General features: G+C 48.0%; 1 protein-coding gene across 7 annotated transcripts in view; it reads left to right on the forward strand.

Moving 5' to 3' along the window:
* Window positions 1-19,980, forward strand: part of CDK5RAP2 (CDK5 regulatory subunit associated protein 2) — a 157,747-nt gene that overhangs the window by 130,675 nt on the left and 7,092 nt on the right. For 5 of the 7 annotated variants that reach the window (XM_025050458.1, XM_025050456.1, XM_025050459.1 and 2 more), the window contains 8 exons: window positions 1,689-1,808; window positions 5,756-5,872; window positions 7,837-8,026; window positions 8,932-9,053; window positions 10,148-10,396; window positions 12,983-13,060; window positions 14,062-14,327; window positions 16,801-16,944. In XM_025050458.1, coding sequence (XP_024906226.1) covers window positions 1,689-1,808; window positions 5,756-5,872; window positions 7,837-8,026; window positions 8,932-9,053; window positions 10,148-10,396; window positions 12,983-13,060; window positions 14,062-14,327; window positions 16,801-16,944 — 1,286 coding nt within the window. The remainder of the gene's footprint in view (window positions 1-1,688; window positions 1,809-5,755; window positions 5,873-7,836; window positions 8,027-8,931; window positions 9,054-10,147; window positions 10,397-12,982; window positions 13,061-14,061; window positions 14,328-16,800; window positions 16,945-19,980) is intronic. The other 2 variants (XM_025050455.1, XM_025050457.1) reach the window with 2 other exon arrangements.

Below are 19,980 nucleotides of genomic sequence, written 5' to 3' on the forward strand. Positions count from 1 at the left end.
AAGCCCAAGGGATGATTCCAGCTCCCGGCCAGACTCAATAGAAGATGACTCGTACCAGAAACTGGCAGTGTGTGATGTGGATCAACCAGCAAGGAAAGCTGCAGTCAGAACAGATAAGTTCCTGACTCCCTCCGACCTGACTAGCCACTGGAAGATTTGCATGGCTACGGGGCAGGGCCGGCAGGTGTGGTGCCAGGATGTGCCAGGAGTTCCTTGCAAACAGGGTGCTTCAGTGCTGGGCTGCAGCGAGGGCCTCAGACGTTCCCGCAAATGGCTTGCCACACTTCTGGCATTAATAGGAGATAGCCGAGGGTTTGGGAATTAAGTCATCTCATAAACATTCAAATTCATGGCGAAATTACTATTTAATTAGGAAAAGATCTGTAATATTGTGCCACTTGTAAATGAAAGTCATTTTGGAGGAATTAAAACCGAGTCATAACATTAGTAGAATGTTTTAAAACAAACATTACTAAGACATACCGAGTATACCCTAATTAATGAATTAAAGACATAGTTTTGCCTTTGGATACTTAATGTGATTATGCTTTAAACACTGATTCTAGAAACCTACCTCTAGATTGGAACTATGCTGCTTGCTTTCTTTATAAAATTGAGGTGTGGCCGAGGCTAAAAAAAATATATATATATTTGCTCATTTTAGAAAATTTGGAAATTCAAATTTTTTGTGTATTATTAAATATAATTTTAAGATGTAATGCAGTAGTTTTTTAAAGCCTAAAATCTACACCCAAAGGCAACCTCTGGTAATACTCAGGTTTGTTTCCTTGTTTTGCGTATGTCTTTCCTGTCAGCGAGTTTTGAAATAGAGTTGTGATTATGTCGCTAAGCTCTTTTGTATCTCTGTTTTTCCATGTTATTTATAGAGTCTTCATAATATAATTTTAGTAGCTGTATAATACTACATCATAATGGATGTAATATGACTTATTTAATAATTTATTTTCAGTTCTTACTGTTATATGTAGTGCCAACACGAACATTTTTATGCATTCTGTCAAATGGTTGTTAGCATCTCTGGTGATCGCTAAATTCCTGTAAGTAGAGTTATTTGGTAAAAGACGTTAAAAAGAACCTTTCTAAGTCTAATGATAAAAATAGTCCCAAAAAGTCACATACATTTATACTCACGCTGAGAGGATATATTCTCGAGAGTACTTTTCTTGCTATTCTCACTAGCTTGAGATTATTGTTTTATTTTGTTTTTAAGTCTTAAATTAGCAAGTGATAGATGAAAGGAAACATATTCCTTTCAAAGAATTAGTCTTGAAAATATCTAGATTCATAATGAAGGAAGTTTAATCAACTCTCAGGCAATTCAGGCAGATTCGAAAGTGATCTGTCAGTTTCACCATAAGGAAGGTTTTAATATTTGATATTTAGAAGAATAAAGGGCTGCATTAGAGTTGGCATTAAAGTCGTATGGAATATAATTTTTCCACGTGATGTAAAACACCTTCTTCGTGGAGGGCTGTGGAGAATCACTCCAGAACTGTGTCTGTGTGCCGTGGGCAATAGCTCAGCCTCTTCGTGCCTGGGAAAGAATTGTCAGTTGCGGACTGTCTTAATACATCCAGTACTGTTGGATTGTCAAGATCACTGCCTAATCTAGAAATTATTCCCTTTGTCGGGGGCTTCAGACTTTAAAAATTTCCTCCTTCCTATAGACCTACTAATGGAACATCTACAAGAAATTCGAAGTTTGCGAAGACGTTTAGAAGACTCTATTAAGACAAATGAACAGCTGCGGAGACAGCTGGAACGACAGGAGTCTGAGTTTGATCCAGGTGAGGGGGCCCTTCCCACGGGCCGTGTGGGCCCCTGAGCGCTCCACTTGCCATGCATTTGCCCATTCTGTGCATTGGGAAGAGCTTCAGACTTGTGGCCAGAGACACTTCAGTTCAAATCCTGACTTCGCCGTTTTCCTCTAGGGTGACCTCATTTAACCTTGCAGACTCTTAGTTCTAGTAATTTAGCTATAAAATGGGGATAATAATTTCCATTTATCCTGTCGTGATGAGAATTATGTGAGCTACTTGACGTGGTACACCCTGTCACAAAGCAGGTACTTTCCAGGCGTTGGAGAAATCTGCCAGCCTCTGACATCGCGAATTGGGTTGACTTGTGGTTTGCCTTTAGAAGCTGTGGAGACATAGATAGGTATTTTAAAATAAAACAAAGCAATATTTTGTCTTTGTGTTAATAATAGATTATAAAAATATTAGCATCGTAACAGTCTGGTAAACCTCAACATGCCAATCAAAAGATCACCAGTATTCCTGCATAGCCACAGGTAGCTCTGAATGGAATGTTGTTTCATGAAGAATTTTATTTTTCATAGGTAAGATAGTCACATGGTTCAAAAATTAATATCTCCATCCCATACCCATTAATCCTCTTCTCCCGTCTCTTCCCACTTTTGTTTGTTCCTTCTGTATCCTTAAACAGTGTTTTTAAAATGTAAATACAAATATGTATTCTCATTCCCTCTCTCACTTATGTCAGAGGTAGAATACTTTCTATCACTATTCTGTCCCTTGTTTTTCATTGAACAATACATTTTGGACACCTTTTCTTATTTCTCCAAAGAAAGTATCTTTATTCTGTGAAGAATGTGTCTTGAGAGCAGCTCTGTGTGCTACGAAAAGCCTGAGACTGTTTGGGATTGGACCACCTAGGTGTGGATCCCAATTCTTCTGTTTATAGCTTTGTGACTTTGAGCAAGTCCCCCCACCTCTCCCAATCTTAATTATAAGAGTCATTGTAAGATTAAACGAGGCAATGTTACGAATGGGGCCTTGCTGGGTGCTCCACTCAACAAATGGTTGTTTCGTCATTATCAATTTTATTTTACTATTTTGCTTCGCATAACATTCCTAGTTTAACTTCGCAAAGCTCTGCAAAGGGCAGGATGCTAATGTCATTCCCATTTTTAGAGATGAGATAACTGAGTCCTGGAAGGATGTCTTTGGTGGCAGCACTCGTGTCTTTGGACCTCCTAGTCCAGTTCTCATTCCTCTCCAGCCCACCATAGCCATCGGCCCAGAAGGACATCTTTCCAAAGTACTGCGCATGCTCCACTTTGGTTCAGAGTGGTTCCCTCACTCTCTCCATCCACCTCCTCCATCCTGCATCTTCCCCTCCTACCCCCAGGGAAGTCGGTTAATCTGAGTTATTAGTCATATCAAACACAGGAAAGAAATACACGCCTGGGCCCTTCACGTTCACTCGTGGTAATGCCTGAATTAGATTCATTCTGTTTTACATTTTCCCTGGCAAATCCAATTATAGAATTATTCGAGGGCTCAAATGGCCACCAGCTATAATGGAGCAGCCAGTTGCTCTGTAGAGTAATTCACTTTGACGGGAAGGTTTACAGAAAGGGATTCAACAAGTATTTAGGCTGCTGGAAAGACATGCTGTCCTTAGCATGTCATCACAGTCTCTGAAAAGACAAAGAAACAGTCGTGGCCCTGCCTGCCCCCTGCCATGAGATGTTCGTCCGGGAGCAGGTTTGAGAGAGACATGCTCCTTGTGGTGTTGAGGTGGAGCGTTGTTAAAAACTGTCATCTCATGGGCCAGGTCTTCCAGCTTGTCACCACTTACATGAGCTTATACTGATGGTGGCCAGAGGAAAAAGACTGGCTTTTCAGCTCAGGCTTTGTCAGGAACTGCTGTTTGGCCTGATTATTCTTTTTGAAAAGTGACCAACTTAGCTGTGGTCATGGTAGACTTCTGTAGAATTTTTCCTGTTTATCCAGATTGCTCTTTGGTCCTGTGTTAGCTCCAGCCTATCATTAGTTATGATATTAATACAAATGGTAATCACAATAATAACGACATCGATCGTTTTCATTGAGCTAATGGAGACCTAGGGAAGTTATGTGATTGGTTAGGTCACGCAGTTAAGAAGCCAGAGCCGTGGTTCAGACGCAGGTATCGCTGAAAAGACCCCGAGAATTCGTAGAGGAGCGTGGAGGAAGGTGGCAGGGAGAGACATGTGTGAATTGAAAAGCCGTAGGACGTTGTGGTAAGTGAATCGTGGGCATGAGAAAAATGTAGTGCTGGAGAATGGAGAGTATGAACTTTGGCTTCTGGGAGAGCTGATGTCATGCCTTACAGGGAGTCTGACTGTTCCAGATAATCACTTGTGTACCAGGATGCTTTCAGCTGCCGCTAACAGAATATGCGTAAAAACTGGTGTAACAGTGGAGATTTATGTTTTCTTACATAACAGGAAATCCAGAGGCAGGCAGTTCTAAGGCAGATTTAATGGTTCAGTGATAGCAGGGCTTGGGGTTAGTGCCTGTGATGACTGCAGTAATTACAAGCATCACTCCCTCTCTGGACAGTGTCTGGATCATGGGAAGGAAGTGGGAAGGGCTTCTCCCTGTCCTTCTCTTTTCATCTGGGTGGGAGATCTTTCTCAGAAGCTCCCAGCAGGCTTCTTTTCAAGTTTCACGGACCAGAGGTAGCTGCGCCAGAAGCTGGGGAAGCAGATATCTGGCATTTTATTCCGTGGTTCAGTCGACAGTCGGTAAGGAAGACGGAGAGAAAGCATCTGCTTGTCACGTGTGGAAGGCGCCTTGCACGCCATAGGGACTCTCCAGGGGGTGCTATGGACATGAGCATTATGTGTAGTACAGAGGTAGAGAACTCGGAGGACGGGGAGTGTCGAGATGGAGTGTCAAGGGAAGCGTCCAGCCAGAGGAAGAGACGGGATTTCAGGAGATGGCCCACAGCGTGGGGAGACATGTAAAGTCTGTCTAGCTTTAGACCCCCTGATCTCCTTAGCAAACACTTAAGAGGCAGAGAATGTGAGCTAAGAGTTGAATCGAGTATGATTTTGACGGGTGAAGAAGGTGGTAGGCAAGGGGAGTAAAGTACCTCATTCTCCAAAGTTGAGGAGATGTGTGACCACCAACCAACGTGGCCCAGTTTGGCTGCATTTGAGGACATGAGGGTCTAGGATGGAGAGGGTGTGGGGTACGCCATGGAATTGGAGCTAAATAATGGCCGTCTGAAGTTTGGACCCTGTGTTTGCTTTATTTGATTGTCTTTTGCAGTGGTGGGCTGTCAGATGTTTTTGAGCAGAGAATTACATGAACGGACCGTATTTCAGATGAAAACCCCATTGGTGGCGTAGCCGGGAGGCAAGGCGATGAAGCCTGAGCCGCAGCGGCAAAAAAGAGTGGGCCGGTGTCCGAGGCGTTTGTGGGAGGCGTCCGCAGTCATGCTTGTCTGACTGGGCAGTAGAGGAGAGAGGTGTTAGGACGGCTTCCAGGTTTCTCACTGGGGTTAGGGACAGTGGCGACACCATCTGTAGGGGCAGAAAACGGGAGAAAGAGCAGGTTTGGAAGAGTGAGGGAAGAAAGAAAGGTGAGGAATTCAGCTTTGGCTTTGTGGGCTGGGACAGGTCTGGCAGGCTGTGGATTACACGGGTTCGGATTTCTGGAGAGAGATCTGTGGAGGGTAGGGCTGTCACTCACCCCCCCACCCAGCGTAGGTCTCCTGCGTCATTCTCCCTTAGGACAGGTAAGGTGCGGGGATCCCCTCTTGCGTCCTATTTCAAGCTCACTCTCATTTCCCTCTGGGCTCTGGTAATACCCTATCTAGTTCACAGGAGTGTTTTCCCTTGTATGTTGTGTGTCCTCATTATTCAAAACTGTTTTCTAGAAAGTTCTATATGACCTGGACACTCTTCATCAATCACTATTTATATGTGTTTTTATAGGTTCTTCAAACATTTTTGCTTACGATTCAGAGCTGCATAATTCTCTGACATCAGAAATTCGTTTCCTGAGGAAGCAGAACCAGGCCCTCAATACAATGCTTGCTAAAGGGTCTAGAGGTGAGAGTCAAAGGTGTCACCCGCAGCCTAGAGCCCCGCAGCCTTCTGTGGCGTGCACTAGAGTCTAACCAACCTGAGCTGGCACTAACGCAGGCACTAGAGTCCGACCAACCTGAGTCGCATCCTGTGGCTCTGACTTTGGGCAGGTCACTTAACCTCTCTCCGAACCTCAGTATTCTTAGCTGTAAGACAGGAATACCCCACAGGGCTGTAGCGACAAACCCTGTGAAGCCCTCAGCATGGCGTCTCTCGTGGGGCCCAGTAAACATTACTTTCTTTACCCGTTACCCATTCCCTCTGTACAGCCACCTCTCATTTGTCTGAATTCTCAGTGGAAGAGAGAAGGAAGGCCTGCAATATATTACTGCCAGACTCTCAACCAGAGATTTCCCACTCTCGGGAAAGTTTTCCAGTATTTCTTAACAAAGATCCCTTCTCTTAATTCCTTCTGTTTGGAGCTTCGCCCCCAAGGAGCTTTCACGTACAAGACCTCTCGACACTTAATGGGCTCCTGGAATGACATGGTATTAGTCCTTTTTGACAGGTGAGAAACTGAGGCCTAGGGGAGTGACCGACCCGTGGTCACAGAGCTGGAAGGTGGTGGAGCTGGCACGTGGGCCAGCTTAGTTCACTTTCCATGGAGGTGTTCGTGCCGACTCTGGGGTGAGAGATGAAATTAAGGCTTCTGCAGATGGTTCGTTCACTCAGCAGAGACTCTGGTTCTGTGTCAGGGCCTGTGTAGATTCCGATACAGAATTGGGCCCCCTTCTGCCAGGGCTCACAGTCTGACGGAAAGGACAGCCAGGCCACCCACCGCAGGCCACTGTGAGGCGTAGCCATGGCGAAGGCGGGCTCAGAGTTGGTTGCAGGACCCTGGAGATGGCATCCTGACCCAGGGAAACTGGTCCTCGGAAGCGGAGTCTAGAGGACAAGTTGGGGTTAATCACGGTGCCTAAGGTTGAGATGGACCAGGAGGGAAGAGCAGACACAGGCTGAGGGCTTAGGGATGGGGCGAGTACAGACCTGTCAGGAATCAGATGATGCTAAGTATGGCTGGAGTCTGAGTGGGGAGGAGAAACTTGCTCAGAAATGATTTGTGTCACGGTTAAGAGGAGAATCAGACAACCTGGGCCCGAATCTTGGCTCTGCCGCTTGTTAGCTGTGTGATCTTGGGGGAGGTCTTAACCTTTTCGTTTCTTATTTTCCTGTCTGGAAAATGGAGAGAATAATAATAGTACCTACCTTGGAGGTTTGCTGTGAAGAGTGAATAGGATGATACATGTCATGTCTGCAGTTAGCTCTGTGGGCCTGTTAGCTGTTACCACCACCAGCGCTGCTGGCAGCCCTCAAAGCGCTTGTAAAGCCCCGTGCTAAGCCCTTTTACACCTACTCACCCCGTTAATCCCCACAATGATACATGAGGAAACCGAGGCACAGGAAAGGGGAGAAACTCGTTCAAGGTTATGGAGTCAGAAAGCGGAAGAGCACGTGAGCACGCCCCACGGCCTCCGAGCGTGCCCTTGACGGCTGCCCCTGTGCCCTGTGTGTATTTATTTCTCGGGAGAGGTGCTGTCCTCAGGGAACGGCCTGGCTGGCCTTGTGGGAGGCTGGCGGACTTTCCCAACACGCGCTGCCAGAGTTTGGAGCTTGTTTCTTGTTTCTGTCTATAATTTCTACCCACTGTTTGCTCTGTGAAGGCAAAGTAGGTTTGCACAGCCCATTATTTAATAGAAAATTAAACAGGCCCATTTCATCCCAGTGACGTTTAATCTGCAGCCTTGATGTTGACAGATTTATCTGCCCAAAATGCATGAGATAATTGGAATGCCAGAATCATAAATGCCAGATTAAATCTCGTTCTCTTTTGTATTCTTGGAGTGCTCGAGCTGAAGTGCCGTATTTGCGTAATAAGGTTGGAAAAAACAAATGGTGTCTCTTCTCAGCCGCGCTTTTCGTGTTTGCAGATAAACAGAAGGAGAATGAAAAATTACGAGAGTCCCTCTCCAGGAAGACTGCGAACCTTGAGCACCTCCAGCAAGAGCTTGCCTGTGTGAAGGGAGAGAAGGACAGGCTGCAGAAGGAGGTGGGCGAGAAGGAGAGGCACAGCCAGCAGCTGCTCCAGGAGCTCTGTGACAGCCACAGCGAGCTGAGCAGGTAGTGGGCGGGTGCAGCCGTGCCCAGGCCGGCGTCCAGGCGCTGGGCTGCCGTGATGAAACAGGGTGTGCCGGGCCCTGCCCTCATGCACAGGCGGGGGTAGGAAGACAGCAACACGCAACACGTAATGGGTCAGGTGGGAATGAAATGCAAGGAGCGAGGTCGTCTGAGTAAGGGGGGTGGGCCTGGGGGGGCGGGTTGCTGTTGCTTTTCCAGGAGGGGCTGGGGGGGACCTCTCTACACGGACCCCATCTGAGCAGTGACCTGAGGCAGTGAGGGTGTGAGCTCTGCAGACACCTGGCGGAGGGTTGTTTTTGGAGGGGACGGTAAGGGCCCCGAGGTGGGGTGTCCTTGGCCTCTGCAGGGCAGAGCAGGGAGGCCAGTGCATCTGGAGGAGAGAGGGCGTGGTGGGGGGTGAGGGCAGAGAGGTGGCTGGAAAAAAACCCGGTCGGTGTACGGACTTTGGTTTTCACTGAGTCACACGGGAAGCCGTTGGGAAGGATTCTGAGTGGAGGAGGAGCATGGGTCTGACTCAGATTTTAAAAGGGTCGTACTGACTGCTCTTGGCAGTTTCCCTGTAGACTCTGTCTCGCCCCACACGTTTCATTGGTCTGTCAGCTCCTGCGAGTGCCCCGGTCTCTTAGTGAGCGACATCACTCTGGGCTCCCCAGGGTGGTGCGCTGACTTGGCCAGGTCATTGTCTTCGCCATCGCAGTCCTGGGCTTCACTTCCTCATAGTCCCGAAGTGAGGGTTAGAGAGCACGCACCTCACAGTGGCTGCGACTGGGGTCCTTAACCACGCGGGCCCCGCTGTCCACACTCCTCTAGCCGAGGGTGGAGTTGGCCTGCGGGAGTGACTGAGTGAGAACTGACCTCTCCTCCCCGTGGTGCTGGGGCCGTTGCAGGGTGCAGGAGGAGGCGGAGTGGAGGCAGCAGCTGCTCTCCCAGAACGACAAGCTGCTCCAGTCCCTCCGAGTGGAGCTGAGGGTGTATGAGAAGCTGGACGAGGAACACAGAACCCTGAGAGGTACTGGGCGCTCCGGTCCACGGCCCCTCTCAGCCTGGGCTCTGTGTCATGGGCTGTCAGCTCACCCGGACTGCGGGGTTAGCACTCTTGCCTGAAATGCTGTCGTCACACCTGTGCTTGCCTCCTGGGTGGAGCAGGTGTATTTTGAAGCAAGCTCTCGGGCTCACCCTTCTTCCGAAGAAGCCGTAGGAACCACGGAAGGGCTTCAGCTCAGGAGTCAGGCCAGCCGGGGTCTGGGTCCTCACCGCCTTGCTTCACGGTGTCTCTGCCTTCGGCAGGTCACCTCACCCCCGGGGCCTGTTTCTTCCTCTATAAAACATGCCTGCTGATAGCTATTGTATAGCGTTGTGAAAGTTAAATGAGATCATTTATTAAAAGAATCCTAGTGCCTGGCACATAGTGGGCACTCAAGAAGTAACTTTTATTATAATTTTATTGCTAGTATGTGTTTCTTTTTGCCCATTCATTCAGCAAATAAGGATGGAGCCATGTACTCCATAGTGGACACTGCTCTGGAGGTTGTCGTTGGCCCTGGTCCCCTCTGTGTCCTCAGAGAGATACCGGATCAGAGCGATCTGACTATATAGACTAATGGTTTAGAATCAATTTTGAGGTGTGGTGGTTTTTTTTTTTTTTAAACTAATTTTCCAGATGGTTTCTCACTATTGAAAGTTTATCTAGAAAAGGTTCACCACCTCACAGCTTTCATTTTCTCCTCAAGTTGCTTTTTCCTATTCTTGCTGTTGTACCTTTTAATATACTGTGGCTCTTAAAATCAGCCCCTTTCATTCTATAATTCCAGCCCAAATAGGTTTTATTACTACTAGACATAATTTCGGGGTTTGGTATGCAATTTGCTAGGCTTTTATGGCCAGAAGCGAAAATTAATTTCCAGCTCTTATTTAGCCTGTGGAATAGCAGCAATTAAGTCTGCCAATATTTTTGTTTTTAAAGTCAAGTCGTTACTTAAATTGTACCTAGTTCTTAGGGAGGGGAGGGCGATGGTGGCGGCGAGGTTAAAACGGCGAGCTCCTTTCTTGGCTGACCCTTCGGTGGCGGAAGATGTCAGGGCTTCCCGTTGCACGTATTTGCAGCTTCCGGAGCAGAGGCGTTGGCAGACGGCTGGCAGGGGCGGGGCGCTCTCGGGGACCTGCACGGCCTCCTGACAGAGGTCCAGGCCCTGCGGGCGCAGCTGGAAAGGAGCATCGAGACCAACTGTGCGCTGCAGAGCAAGCTGGAGGAGCAGCTGGCGAAGGGCGGAAGAAAGGCCCAGGACGCAGCACTCGCCTCGGCTCTCCAGACCCTGCCCACCCCCGAGCGGCCCCTTCGGCTGGACAGACACGGTACTGCTCCCCGCCCCTCCGCACTCAGAGGGTGCAGCCCTGTGCGTCTGTGGGATGTGCGAGCTTCCGAATGGTGCCTTGCTCACGGAGGTGTCTTTCCATCGACAGCAGACATGCTGTACCCTAGGAGCCAAGGGACCTGGCCGCTAATTAGCTGTCACCTTTGGCAAAATGGTGTCATCTCGTTTTGGGGCCTCCTGATTCTCAGAGAAGTGGAGTGTGGGCTCCCAGCCGCCCTCGGGTCTTGCTCCTCCTGTCCATTTAGTCCTGCCCACATCACTCCACTGCCGAAAACCCTTTTCAGTCCCTCTTACTGCTTTCAGAAGAGAATTTAAACCTCTTAGTCTGGCTGACAGTGTTTTTCGGGATCTGAAAAGCATCCTGATAGGTAGGAAAACTGGTTCCTTTTTGCATTTGCTTGTGGGTTTATTGTCTAGCCCTGCAGAGGCCGTTTAGGGTGGCAGAAAGAGGACAAGACTGGGTTCGGTCACCCTTCTGCCACCTGCCCTGCAGAGGGCCTGGAACGAACCAGCACACGGTGAGGCCATCGTCTCTGCTCTGTGAATGAAGGAGCTGAGACTCAGGGTCCTGGACTTGCCCTAAGCGACACAGGTAGTTCGGAGACTGGAGCTAGAAATCGGTTTTCAGCTCCGAGTCCACTGCCGTCCCTGAAGTACCACCTGACCTTCCAGAGTGACCGGAGCCCGGGGGTCGTCATCCTTACGCCCACAGGGTGGCTGTGCACATCCAGTGGGACAAGGAATGTCAGCATGCTTTATAAAGAAGTACCGTATCAAAGTCGGGACTTATCTTTACTTGGATTGGGAATTAAGTCTGTTGCTTTTAATTAAAAATCAAAATTTCTTACACAAGAGTACCCAGTCATTCTGCTTTCAAGCTTGGTTTTTCCTTGATAAGGAATTTAAAATTTTAACCAAAGAGATGACCTGACAACATGAAAGAAAGGTGAAAAAAAAAATCCTTCACGATTCTACAAAATGTTAATTTTTTGCTTTGCATGTTTCTCTTTATTTGGTAACGAAATGTAGGCATATATTGTTCAAGTTGGGTTTTGTGCCATTCTGTGCCCTTTTTTTGTTTTTGCCCAATATTACGTGATAAATGGTTTTCCTTTTTTCACACGGGCTTCTTAATTATTGTTTTCAGATTGTCTGACACCAAACCATTACACTGGTGATTATGAAATTGGTCTCTGATTTGGAGCTTTAGTAAATGTTGATGTTAATATGCTTTTTGCTGTTAAACGGTATTCTTGGATAAAATCCTCTTGTAGAATCTCGAAAGGTTGGAGGGTGCCATTCTGTCACCGTCTGCATGGACTATACGTCCGCGGTGGGCATCACGGTTTCAAATATAGGTCTGCTCCCCGCCCCTCCGAGGGCCCTGAGGAGGTGGGACCAAGGAGATCGTGGGGGTGGGCTGGGGAGACCGAAGCAGGGAGAACGGTTCAGTGCTCGGGGTGCCCTAGAAGGAGAGTTGGGGCAGCCGAGGTGAGGACGCCATCAAACAGCCTGTGCCTGCTTTCGAAATTCGTCCCAGGCCAGCCCTGGGTGTGCCTTGCAAGAGGTGTCCAGAGGAATGTGTTCGGGAGTCACAGCCCTGACTCGGCGGGAACGTTCTCGTTTCCTCGAGCGAAGATTAGGATGGTATCATAGGCAGCAGCATTTCTTCCTTTGCAGACTTTTCAGGACTGTAATTAAGTGCACCAGTTTGAAAGGTTTTGGTAGAAAGCGATCCCTCACAGTGTGCCTGGGGGAGGAGCTGGGCGGGGTTAAGGCCTGGACAGGGTCCTCGCTGGGCCACCCGTGCTCTGGATGATGCTGGGCAGATCACTGCAGTCTCCGTCCCTCGGTCTCCTCTTCCAAGAAATCTGATTACCGTGCCGTCCCACCCACAACTACGGAGAGTTCCGAAGAGAAGGTGCTTTCCACGCCGTACAAGTCACAGGCCATCTCTTACAATGTGTAACTAGTTTCATCTCACGTTGTTTCACGTGCACCACATCCCAGATCCTACTTTGGGGGGCTCGGGTTCCTACAGCAGCCTCCAGACTCCCTCCTCCAGTCCAACACACAGGCCTCAGCCCCTTGAGTGGGCCCCTGCGGTCCTCACACTTCTGGCCTGGCATCTCGCCGCGTCCTTCCCCGGCACCCTGGGCTCAGCCAGTTGAAGCGCTGGACTGTCCCTGAGTTCGTCGTGATGGCTCACTCATTCCTCTGCCTGCACTTCTTTCTCTCCTCGGGTTTCACCGGAGTTACCCTAGGCCCAGACTTTCCCCGCTTAGCCCTGACCACTCTGAAGGGAAACTTCCTGTTTACTTGTCTGGACATGAGGGCCCTTCCGGGGAGTAGGCGGGGGTCCTTCTGGGGAGGGTACCAGGCCTGCTCACTCTTATCCCCGCGTCCTGCATGTGGCCTGGCAGGAGCGAGGCCCAGCGCGGATGTGAATGAATGCTGTGTGTGTCTGCTATTCGCTGTGTTCTCCCTCAGCGCTCTCGAGTGCTGATGAGAGGGAAATGAAAACTCCTGACAATTTGTTTTCCTTCTCTTATTTTGCATGTCATAGATGGCGACACCTGTCCCATGGCGACTGAAAATGCGTATGATCTGTTTGATTCCACCGTGGCAGCGCCACCAACATCAGGTACAAAGCTGAACTCTGGGTAACTATGACAGGGTTGGGTTTGGCAGTAGGACATTTTAAATCGAAGACAAAGGGGGTCCCTGGTCCCAAGAGGGTATCTGGCAGGAATCGGGGATTCACGTTCTCAGCATTTCTAGCTAGTGATCTCCTTCTCCCAGCCAGTTAATCTGTTCCTGGGTATTACCAATTCAGCAATGTCATTGCGTCTCTATTAATTAAAGCGTGACACTTTCCATGGCTTTCAGAGCCTTACCCTGCTGCCCTCACATTCTCAGGCAGCCTGTCTGCAGGGTCGCCGTTCTGCGGACAGGCCCACCTTCCTCCCACTGGGACTTTGCAGTCCGGCCCTCTCCTTGTCCAGACTGCCCTTGTCTCATTCTCTGCCGGTGGAAGTCCTGCTACTTCAAGACTCATGAGTGCAAACTTCACTGTGAAATGCCTTTCTGATGTCCCCAGTGACAAATATTTATCCAGACTTCTGTCTATCCAAAAGTAAAAAGGAATGGACTTTTCCCTTTGTTTAGCGTAATTCTTGTTACCTATTCAATCTAGCTCAATTGTTGCTTCGTCTGGGAAGCCTTCCCTGATCTCCGTTCCTGCACGGAGAATTGATTATTTTTAGCCCTGAGCCCCGTCTCTCCGTCATTGCGCTGTTGTACCTCCCACGCAATGTCTGTATTCTTACTAGACCACGGGCTCCGGGAGTGCGGGCACTGGCCTGATTCATCTGTCTAAATCAGAGTCTTCTGCAGACTGGGTGCCTGACCTGATAAGCTGAATTGAATCGAGCTTCTCCCACATGGGGAATAAGCCCAGTGTGGGGTAATAAACAGACTGAGGTCCTGGAGCCCGGCCTCTTTCTTCTCTGGGCTGCGTCTGTGGCATGTGGGCCTGAGGGCCATTTTTAGCCCTCCTGTCTGGCTTCACCATTGTTGAGTGCAGCTCAGCGAACACGGGGTGCTGCCCCCAGTAGTTCTGACATCTTCCCTCCCATTCTGTAGCTTCAGAGACTCCTTCGCTCTCTGTCAATGACATGGACTCCCTCTCCTGCGTCAGTATCAGCTCAGCCACCAGCATCCCGTGCATGTCTGGCCTGGTCCCTGGCCGCCACTTGTGGGCCAGCGAGAGTGGCTGCCACGTCCTGGGCATGATTGAGGACTATGATGCCCTCTGTAAGCAGATTGGCCAGGGCCAGAAGCTCCTTGCCGAGATGGACATTCAGATTCAAGAGGTTCCCAGCCCCACAGGTCGAGAGCTGGAAACGAAGGTAACCTGACCGACAGCTGGAGGGAGACAGATACTCAGTGGGGGCAGGAAAGGACGTGTTGGTGGGGCGCCTGGGGCAGGGGCGCACCTGGCTTCAGTAAGACCTTGAAACGAGGAACCTGGAAGCGTAGCCCACGAAAGCCACGAGGTCAGCTCCAGTCTGGGGGACCCCTGTTGTTTCCTGTGGGAGGAACACTGGTTGAGGTTGATACACTGCGTTACTGGGATCTGCCCCATGACTCCCTCTGTCTGCTAGCCTCCTGTCCATCCTTCTGTCCTCCAGTGTGTCCATCTGTTCCTCTTTCTAGTCACCTGGCCACCACCCACCCAGGCCTCTGTGGCTCAGGCTCTGGGGCTGCAGCGGTGAATAAGGTGGCTAGACACGCAGATCCTCATGCAGCATATGGTCAGCCGCACCGTGACGTCTCAGCCGCTTTGCGATGAGCTTGCCAGCGTGCGATGTCCTACACCCACCTCCAGGTTGCTTGCCCCTGCCGCCTCTTCATGCAGAGGAGCTGTTAGCACAGTACTCCCTCTCATCCCAGGACAACCCGTGAAGTGGTTGACGTCGTTCCTGCTTTACAGATGCTGAGGTGGAGTAGCTTGGAGCAGTCAGGATTTGAACTCATCTCTCCATCCTCCTAGGTGCTCTCTTTCTGTGTCATGTTGCTACTGCCTGAAGAACATTGTTTGTCACCTCACTCATCTGTGCTGAAACCTCCAGTTCCCCCTGGGTACTGTTCAGATGCCAAGCATTTCAAATTTCTAGTTCTACTGCCTCGCTCCCCAGTTTCACCTCCCGTGTGCCCCGTGTGTGCCCTGCCCCTGTCAGGCTGGGCTGCATGCTGTCATCCTCCTTGCCAGCCACATCCTGGCTCCCCGTGCCCTCTGGCTTGGAAGACCCCTCAGTCCCTCTTAGCTACCCCTTCTTCCTGCCTCCTCCCACTGGAACCTTCCTTTTAAAGTTATCTTTCATTGAGGACCTGTGTGCCAGGCACTTGACATAAAGTTACTCATTCATTCACTTTCTCCAAGGTTTGGGGTCAAATTTTTCCCCCCACCAGACTGGACCCAACCTCCCAGCTTCTGTGGGTCACACTTTCCGTTCCTCCTCCCAGGTCCCTCCTGAGGGTGCTTGAGGCCCCTGTTTCCTGATACCTGTTTTGCCTTTTAGTTTTATTTTGTTTTACTATTATATTGTAAAAGTCAATTTTGCATTTGACATTCCACTAGATAATAGGGTCCGAGAGAGCAGGGATAATGTCTGTTTTGCCCAATACTGTTTATCTACCTAGCACGAGTCCTGGCGTGGAATAGACACGTGGTGTAAATATTTGTTAAATGAATTAATAGTAACAAGATTATTCTTTTCTAATTATAATCTTTATTGTACAAAAGCTAGAAACTGTAGGAAAGCATAAAAACAAAATATCTATAAATATACCAGTCCTGAACCCTTAAAATTTTGATATATGCTTTTAGCTCATTTGTAAAGTTTAATAAAACTGTCTCAAACGTACATGAACTCCATATTTTGACTTCCAGTTCACAGTACATTAACATTTTTCTTATTCAGTATATTTCTAGAATTTGACTTTTAATGGCTGGAAAAGAACATATGGATGTACCACTGTTTATTTTTACTCTTAAACCGGTTGTTGGACATTTAAGCTGTGATGATCCTTCTAAATAGATGTCTGGTCATATCCTCGAATAATTCATTAGGGGCAAATTCTCAGAAGCGGAAGTTGTGAACTCTTTAGGGCTCTTGTGATAAATCTTGCTGCATCACTTTACAAAAATATTGTTATTTCTCTACATCTTTGTCTTCACTGAGTATTTTTACATACAAGTTTTTTTTTCTTGCTAATTCGGTGGCTAAAAAGGGTGTGTTATTTTATTTTGTATTTATTTTATTGTGAAGAATTTCTTTTTTTTAAATTTACTTTGTTTTCCCATCTCTGACTCACGGCCTTTGCTTCCTCGTGCTCTTGACATCCCCCAGTTTGAGTCTGCTTCGGCCAGCAGAGCGGGTGAGAGGGCCTGGACGAGGCCCCCCGCTGTCGTCCAGGCAGTAAGCAGAGCCATTTAGCAGGGACGGCTGACTCAGAAAGGTTCATGTTGTGTCCCTTGCTATTGGCGTCGTTTGTTTGCTTTCCGGAGAGGCTCCGTGGGCCGTGGAGCAGGGAGTGGCCCTACCCCGGGCCCTCTTCTTGGCATAGTAAATATAGTTAATGCAGGTGGTTATTAATCACGGTTATTGATTCGGTTAAAATCACCACCGAAATTCTCTCATAATCTACAATTCACTAGTCTTTTAAGAACAATAAATTGGTGTCATCTGGCACTAGGCTGTTGCTCAGCATGTGGAACGTAAGCCCTGCGGTCTGGAGATTTATGCTGCCTACTAATGCTGGCTCGTCTGGAATCTTTTTCCAGCCCACAAGTAACAACCCTCTTGTTCCTCCATGCAGGGTCTACACTCGGCACCCCTGAGCAGGTTCGTCACCACCGTGAACACAGCCAAGCTGACCCTGGAAGAGGCCGCGAGGTTACTGACGCTTCTCTGGAGGGTCTCACTCCCCACAAATGGCCAGTGCACCCTTCACTGTGAGCAGGTGGGTGGCGGCACATGGATTCAGAGGCTCAGAGATGCCACTAGGGCTTGTGCCTCAGTCTCCTTTATGTCTAGCCCAGGTCCTGACTCGGCAGACGTGCCCTTAGGTTGGGGACTGTGTCAGAGGGCGCGGAAGGCGCTGTGTTTGTTCAGAGTGGTGTGCCCGCTGCTCCCTGTGTTTCTTACCTCATCCCCTGGCACCCTTGCAGCCCTGACCAGGCCTGTCCTCACTCCTGGCATAGCTCTGTTGAGGGAAATCCTGTTCGCATTCTACACATGAGGAAACCGAGGGCCAGGGAGTGAGGCCCATAGTCAGGGTTATAGAGCTGGTTTGAAGGCACAAGTGTCTGAATCCGAAGGATAAACTTTCATTTATGGGTTTTAGGTCCCAGCTTGTCCTCGTGGATTAGCTCCTTCCTGTCTGCTCAGAGTCTCTTCCAGGTCACGTGCCTTTCTCTGGGCCATCTGACGCCTTTTGTTAGCTTTCAGCATCATATTTAGTGGGCCTCGTTCAAACCTGTTTTAACTTCTTCGAAACGACTTTTTTTTTTTTAATCGATGAAAATCACTTATAAAACCATTGAAACTTTCCTAAAAGCTCAACTTTGCAGTAGCTTCAGTGTGACTGGATTAAGAACAGTTGCTCCACACCTATCCTCATCCCCTTATCCCATGGCACCAGTCAGGATTCAGATAGAGCAGAAGCGATCGTAGGCTTTTGTCTGGGACACACGTAGTATTGTGACGGGGTGGGCATCCACTCTGGTAACCAGAGAAACGTGCCCTGGAAGAAGGAGCACACAGGTTAAGGGGGAGTTAGATCTCTTGCTTGGTGGACTGAGAGAGAGTTCCCCCTTCGTTTATCTGACCTGTAAATTCCTGCCGAAGGCCAGCAGGAAGGCAGAAGGGAAATTTGCATTCTGTGTCATTACTCTTCTGGTTAAACCCCTTTTGACAGCTCTCGGGTCTGTCAGTCATGGCAAAGAAGTAGCAGTGAAGCGGCTCCCTCTGCTTGAGAGGTTCTACGGAGCCTATCCTAAGGTTTCTCCCTTGGGGTCCTGGGGAGGAAGTTTGGGTGCTGCAAGCTTGGGGAAGTATGTAACCAGCCACGGCACAGGAAAATCATGTTTTGCCCACTTTTAGCTGGTGGGGGCCTGGAGTAGAAGGAAAACGGAATGTTGGAGGGAAGGGGGGCCTCTGGGTTCCAGCCCCACATTCTAACCCACCAAGCTTTTTTCCATCTTAGGCTTAGATGACACAGATGCCCCCACTCCCAGCTGTCTGGCTCCTTCTCACCTTTCAGGTCTCAGCTTAAATGTTACTTCAGAGAGAGCTCCCTGTTCACTCAGTCATAGCATCCTCTTCTGTGTCATCATAGCCCTTTTCACAAGTTACAATTATACGTTCATTTGTTTAATGTCTGTTTACACGTTTTCCATGAGGGGCCAAGTCTATTCGGTTCATATTTTTGAATGAATCAGTGAATGATTGCCTCTTACACTCTCAAACCAGTATTTGCCCATATGATTTGTAAAGCGCACCATGTCTGAACTAAAAAATCCACCCACAACACACTGCGATAATGTTTTTGTCCGCTGTACTTAGTAACGTCTGTTAAACAGACAGAACGCAGTTCTTATTTCGCGTGCACGCGTGAGTGTAAATTGTCACGTTAATATCCCCTGTAGCAAATTAGTCCAGAGATGGATCAGTGCTCGTGTGGTTCACCTCTTCTTCCCGAGGCTTCCTCGGGGAATTGACTGTGCTCACTTTAGCATCAGAGAACTTTGGAGCCACGAAAAGGACCCTACAGATGCCCCGATATAGTCGCTGGTGTACACAGACCCCCGTGTGGTGTTAAATTGCCTCTGGCCACTTTCCTGTCCCTGCCTGTGTTTCATGCAGTGCCTTTTTCTTGGTGTGAAATGTGTGTAAGTCAGATTTCCAAGTTTTCACTAGCAACCCCAATGGTTTTTTTTATTACCTAGTGTTTTCTCCGAGCGTCATTAATTTGCCTTTTGCATTTAATACACCATCCCCTGCAGTTCCTATGACTGGTCTGGAAAGTGTGATCATATGCATCAGTTTAGCTAAGAAAGTTTTAATTTTTTTACATATTTATTTTTTTAATGGAAGGATAAACAGTAACGAAATAGGCCACTCTTAGGGGTGAGCAGGAAGAGGATGGAAGGGCAGGGATAGAAGGTTGCTTTCTCTGAATAGGTCTTGTTCTGTAAATTTCACTTTGAAAACATAAATGCTTTACATAATTATAAGTAAAAATGAAACGAGAAAAAAAGCAATGTCTAAAAATTCATAGCAAGAAGAAATAGACAGACCTTAGTGTATACAGTATAAAAGGCATAACCACACAAAGAGGAAACGTTTCTATGACTAGAACAGTAATTTGTATGTTATCACTAGTGGAAATACTCTAAGGGCAAAAAGAACTGCAAGAAAATTTTAAACTGTTTTCAGTGATTAAGTTTTTGGTAATAATATTGGTATTGACAGTATGAAACTATTTATAAGGTAAAACAAATAACTAATTGTGTTGAGTTTTTTACTGTCAGGGAAGAGATTTGATGAATAAAAAATAAAAGGGTAAAAATCCTGCAACCCTTAATTTGAATTGGAAGTATCAATATGAACTCATGATGTATTTCCTATTAATAAATTTTACTAATTTCTCTATATAAAAGGTATAAAAATGTCCAATCCAGAACCAGTGAGCACTTTTAGCGCCAAACTGTGGTTTCTAAATACCTTTTTCCACTAAAAGGCAATGGGGCTTGTTTGAGAAATGGCTTAATTCTAGGTCTAAGCAGGAAATGTACAATATGAACTTTGAACATCTTTTCATCCTGGGGAAAAAAGAGAGAAAAGAGAGAGTGAAACTTGCAGATTTACACTGGTTTTCAAATTATGTCCCCTGGACCAGCAGCATCAGCATCATCTGGAAACTAGCTAGAAAGGCAAATTTGGGGGCTGTACCCCAGACCTACTGGATCAGAAGCAGTCTGTTTTTACAAGTCCT

Source organism: Pteropus alecto, unplaced genomic scaffold (genome assembly GCF_000325575.1).
Source record: "Pteropus alecto unplaced genomic scaffold, ASM32557v1 scaffold226, whole genome shotgun sequence".
Taxonomy (NCBI): Eukaryota; Metazoa; Chordata; class Mammalia; order Chiroptera; family Pteropodidae; genus Pteropus; species Pteropus alecto.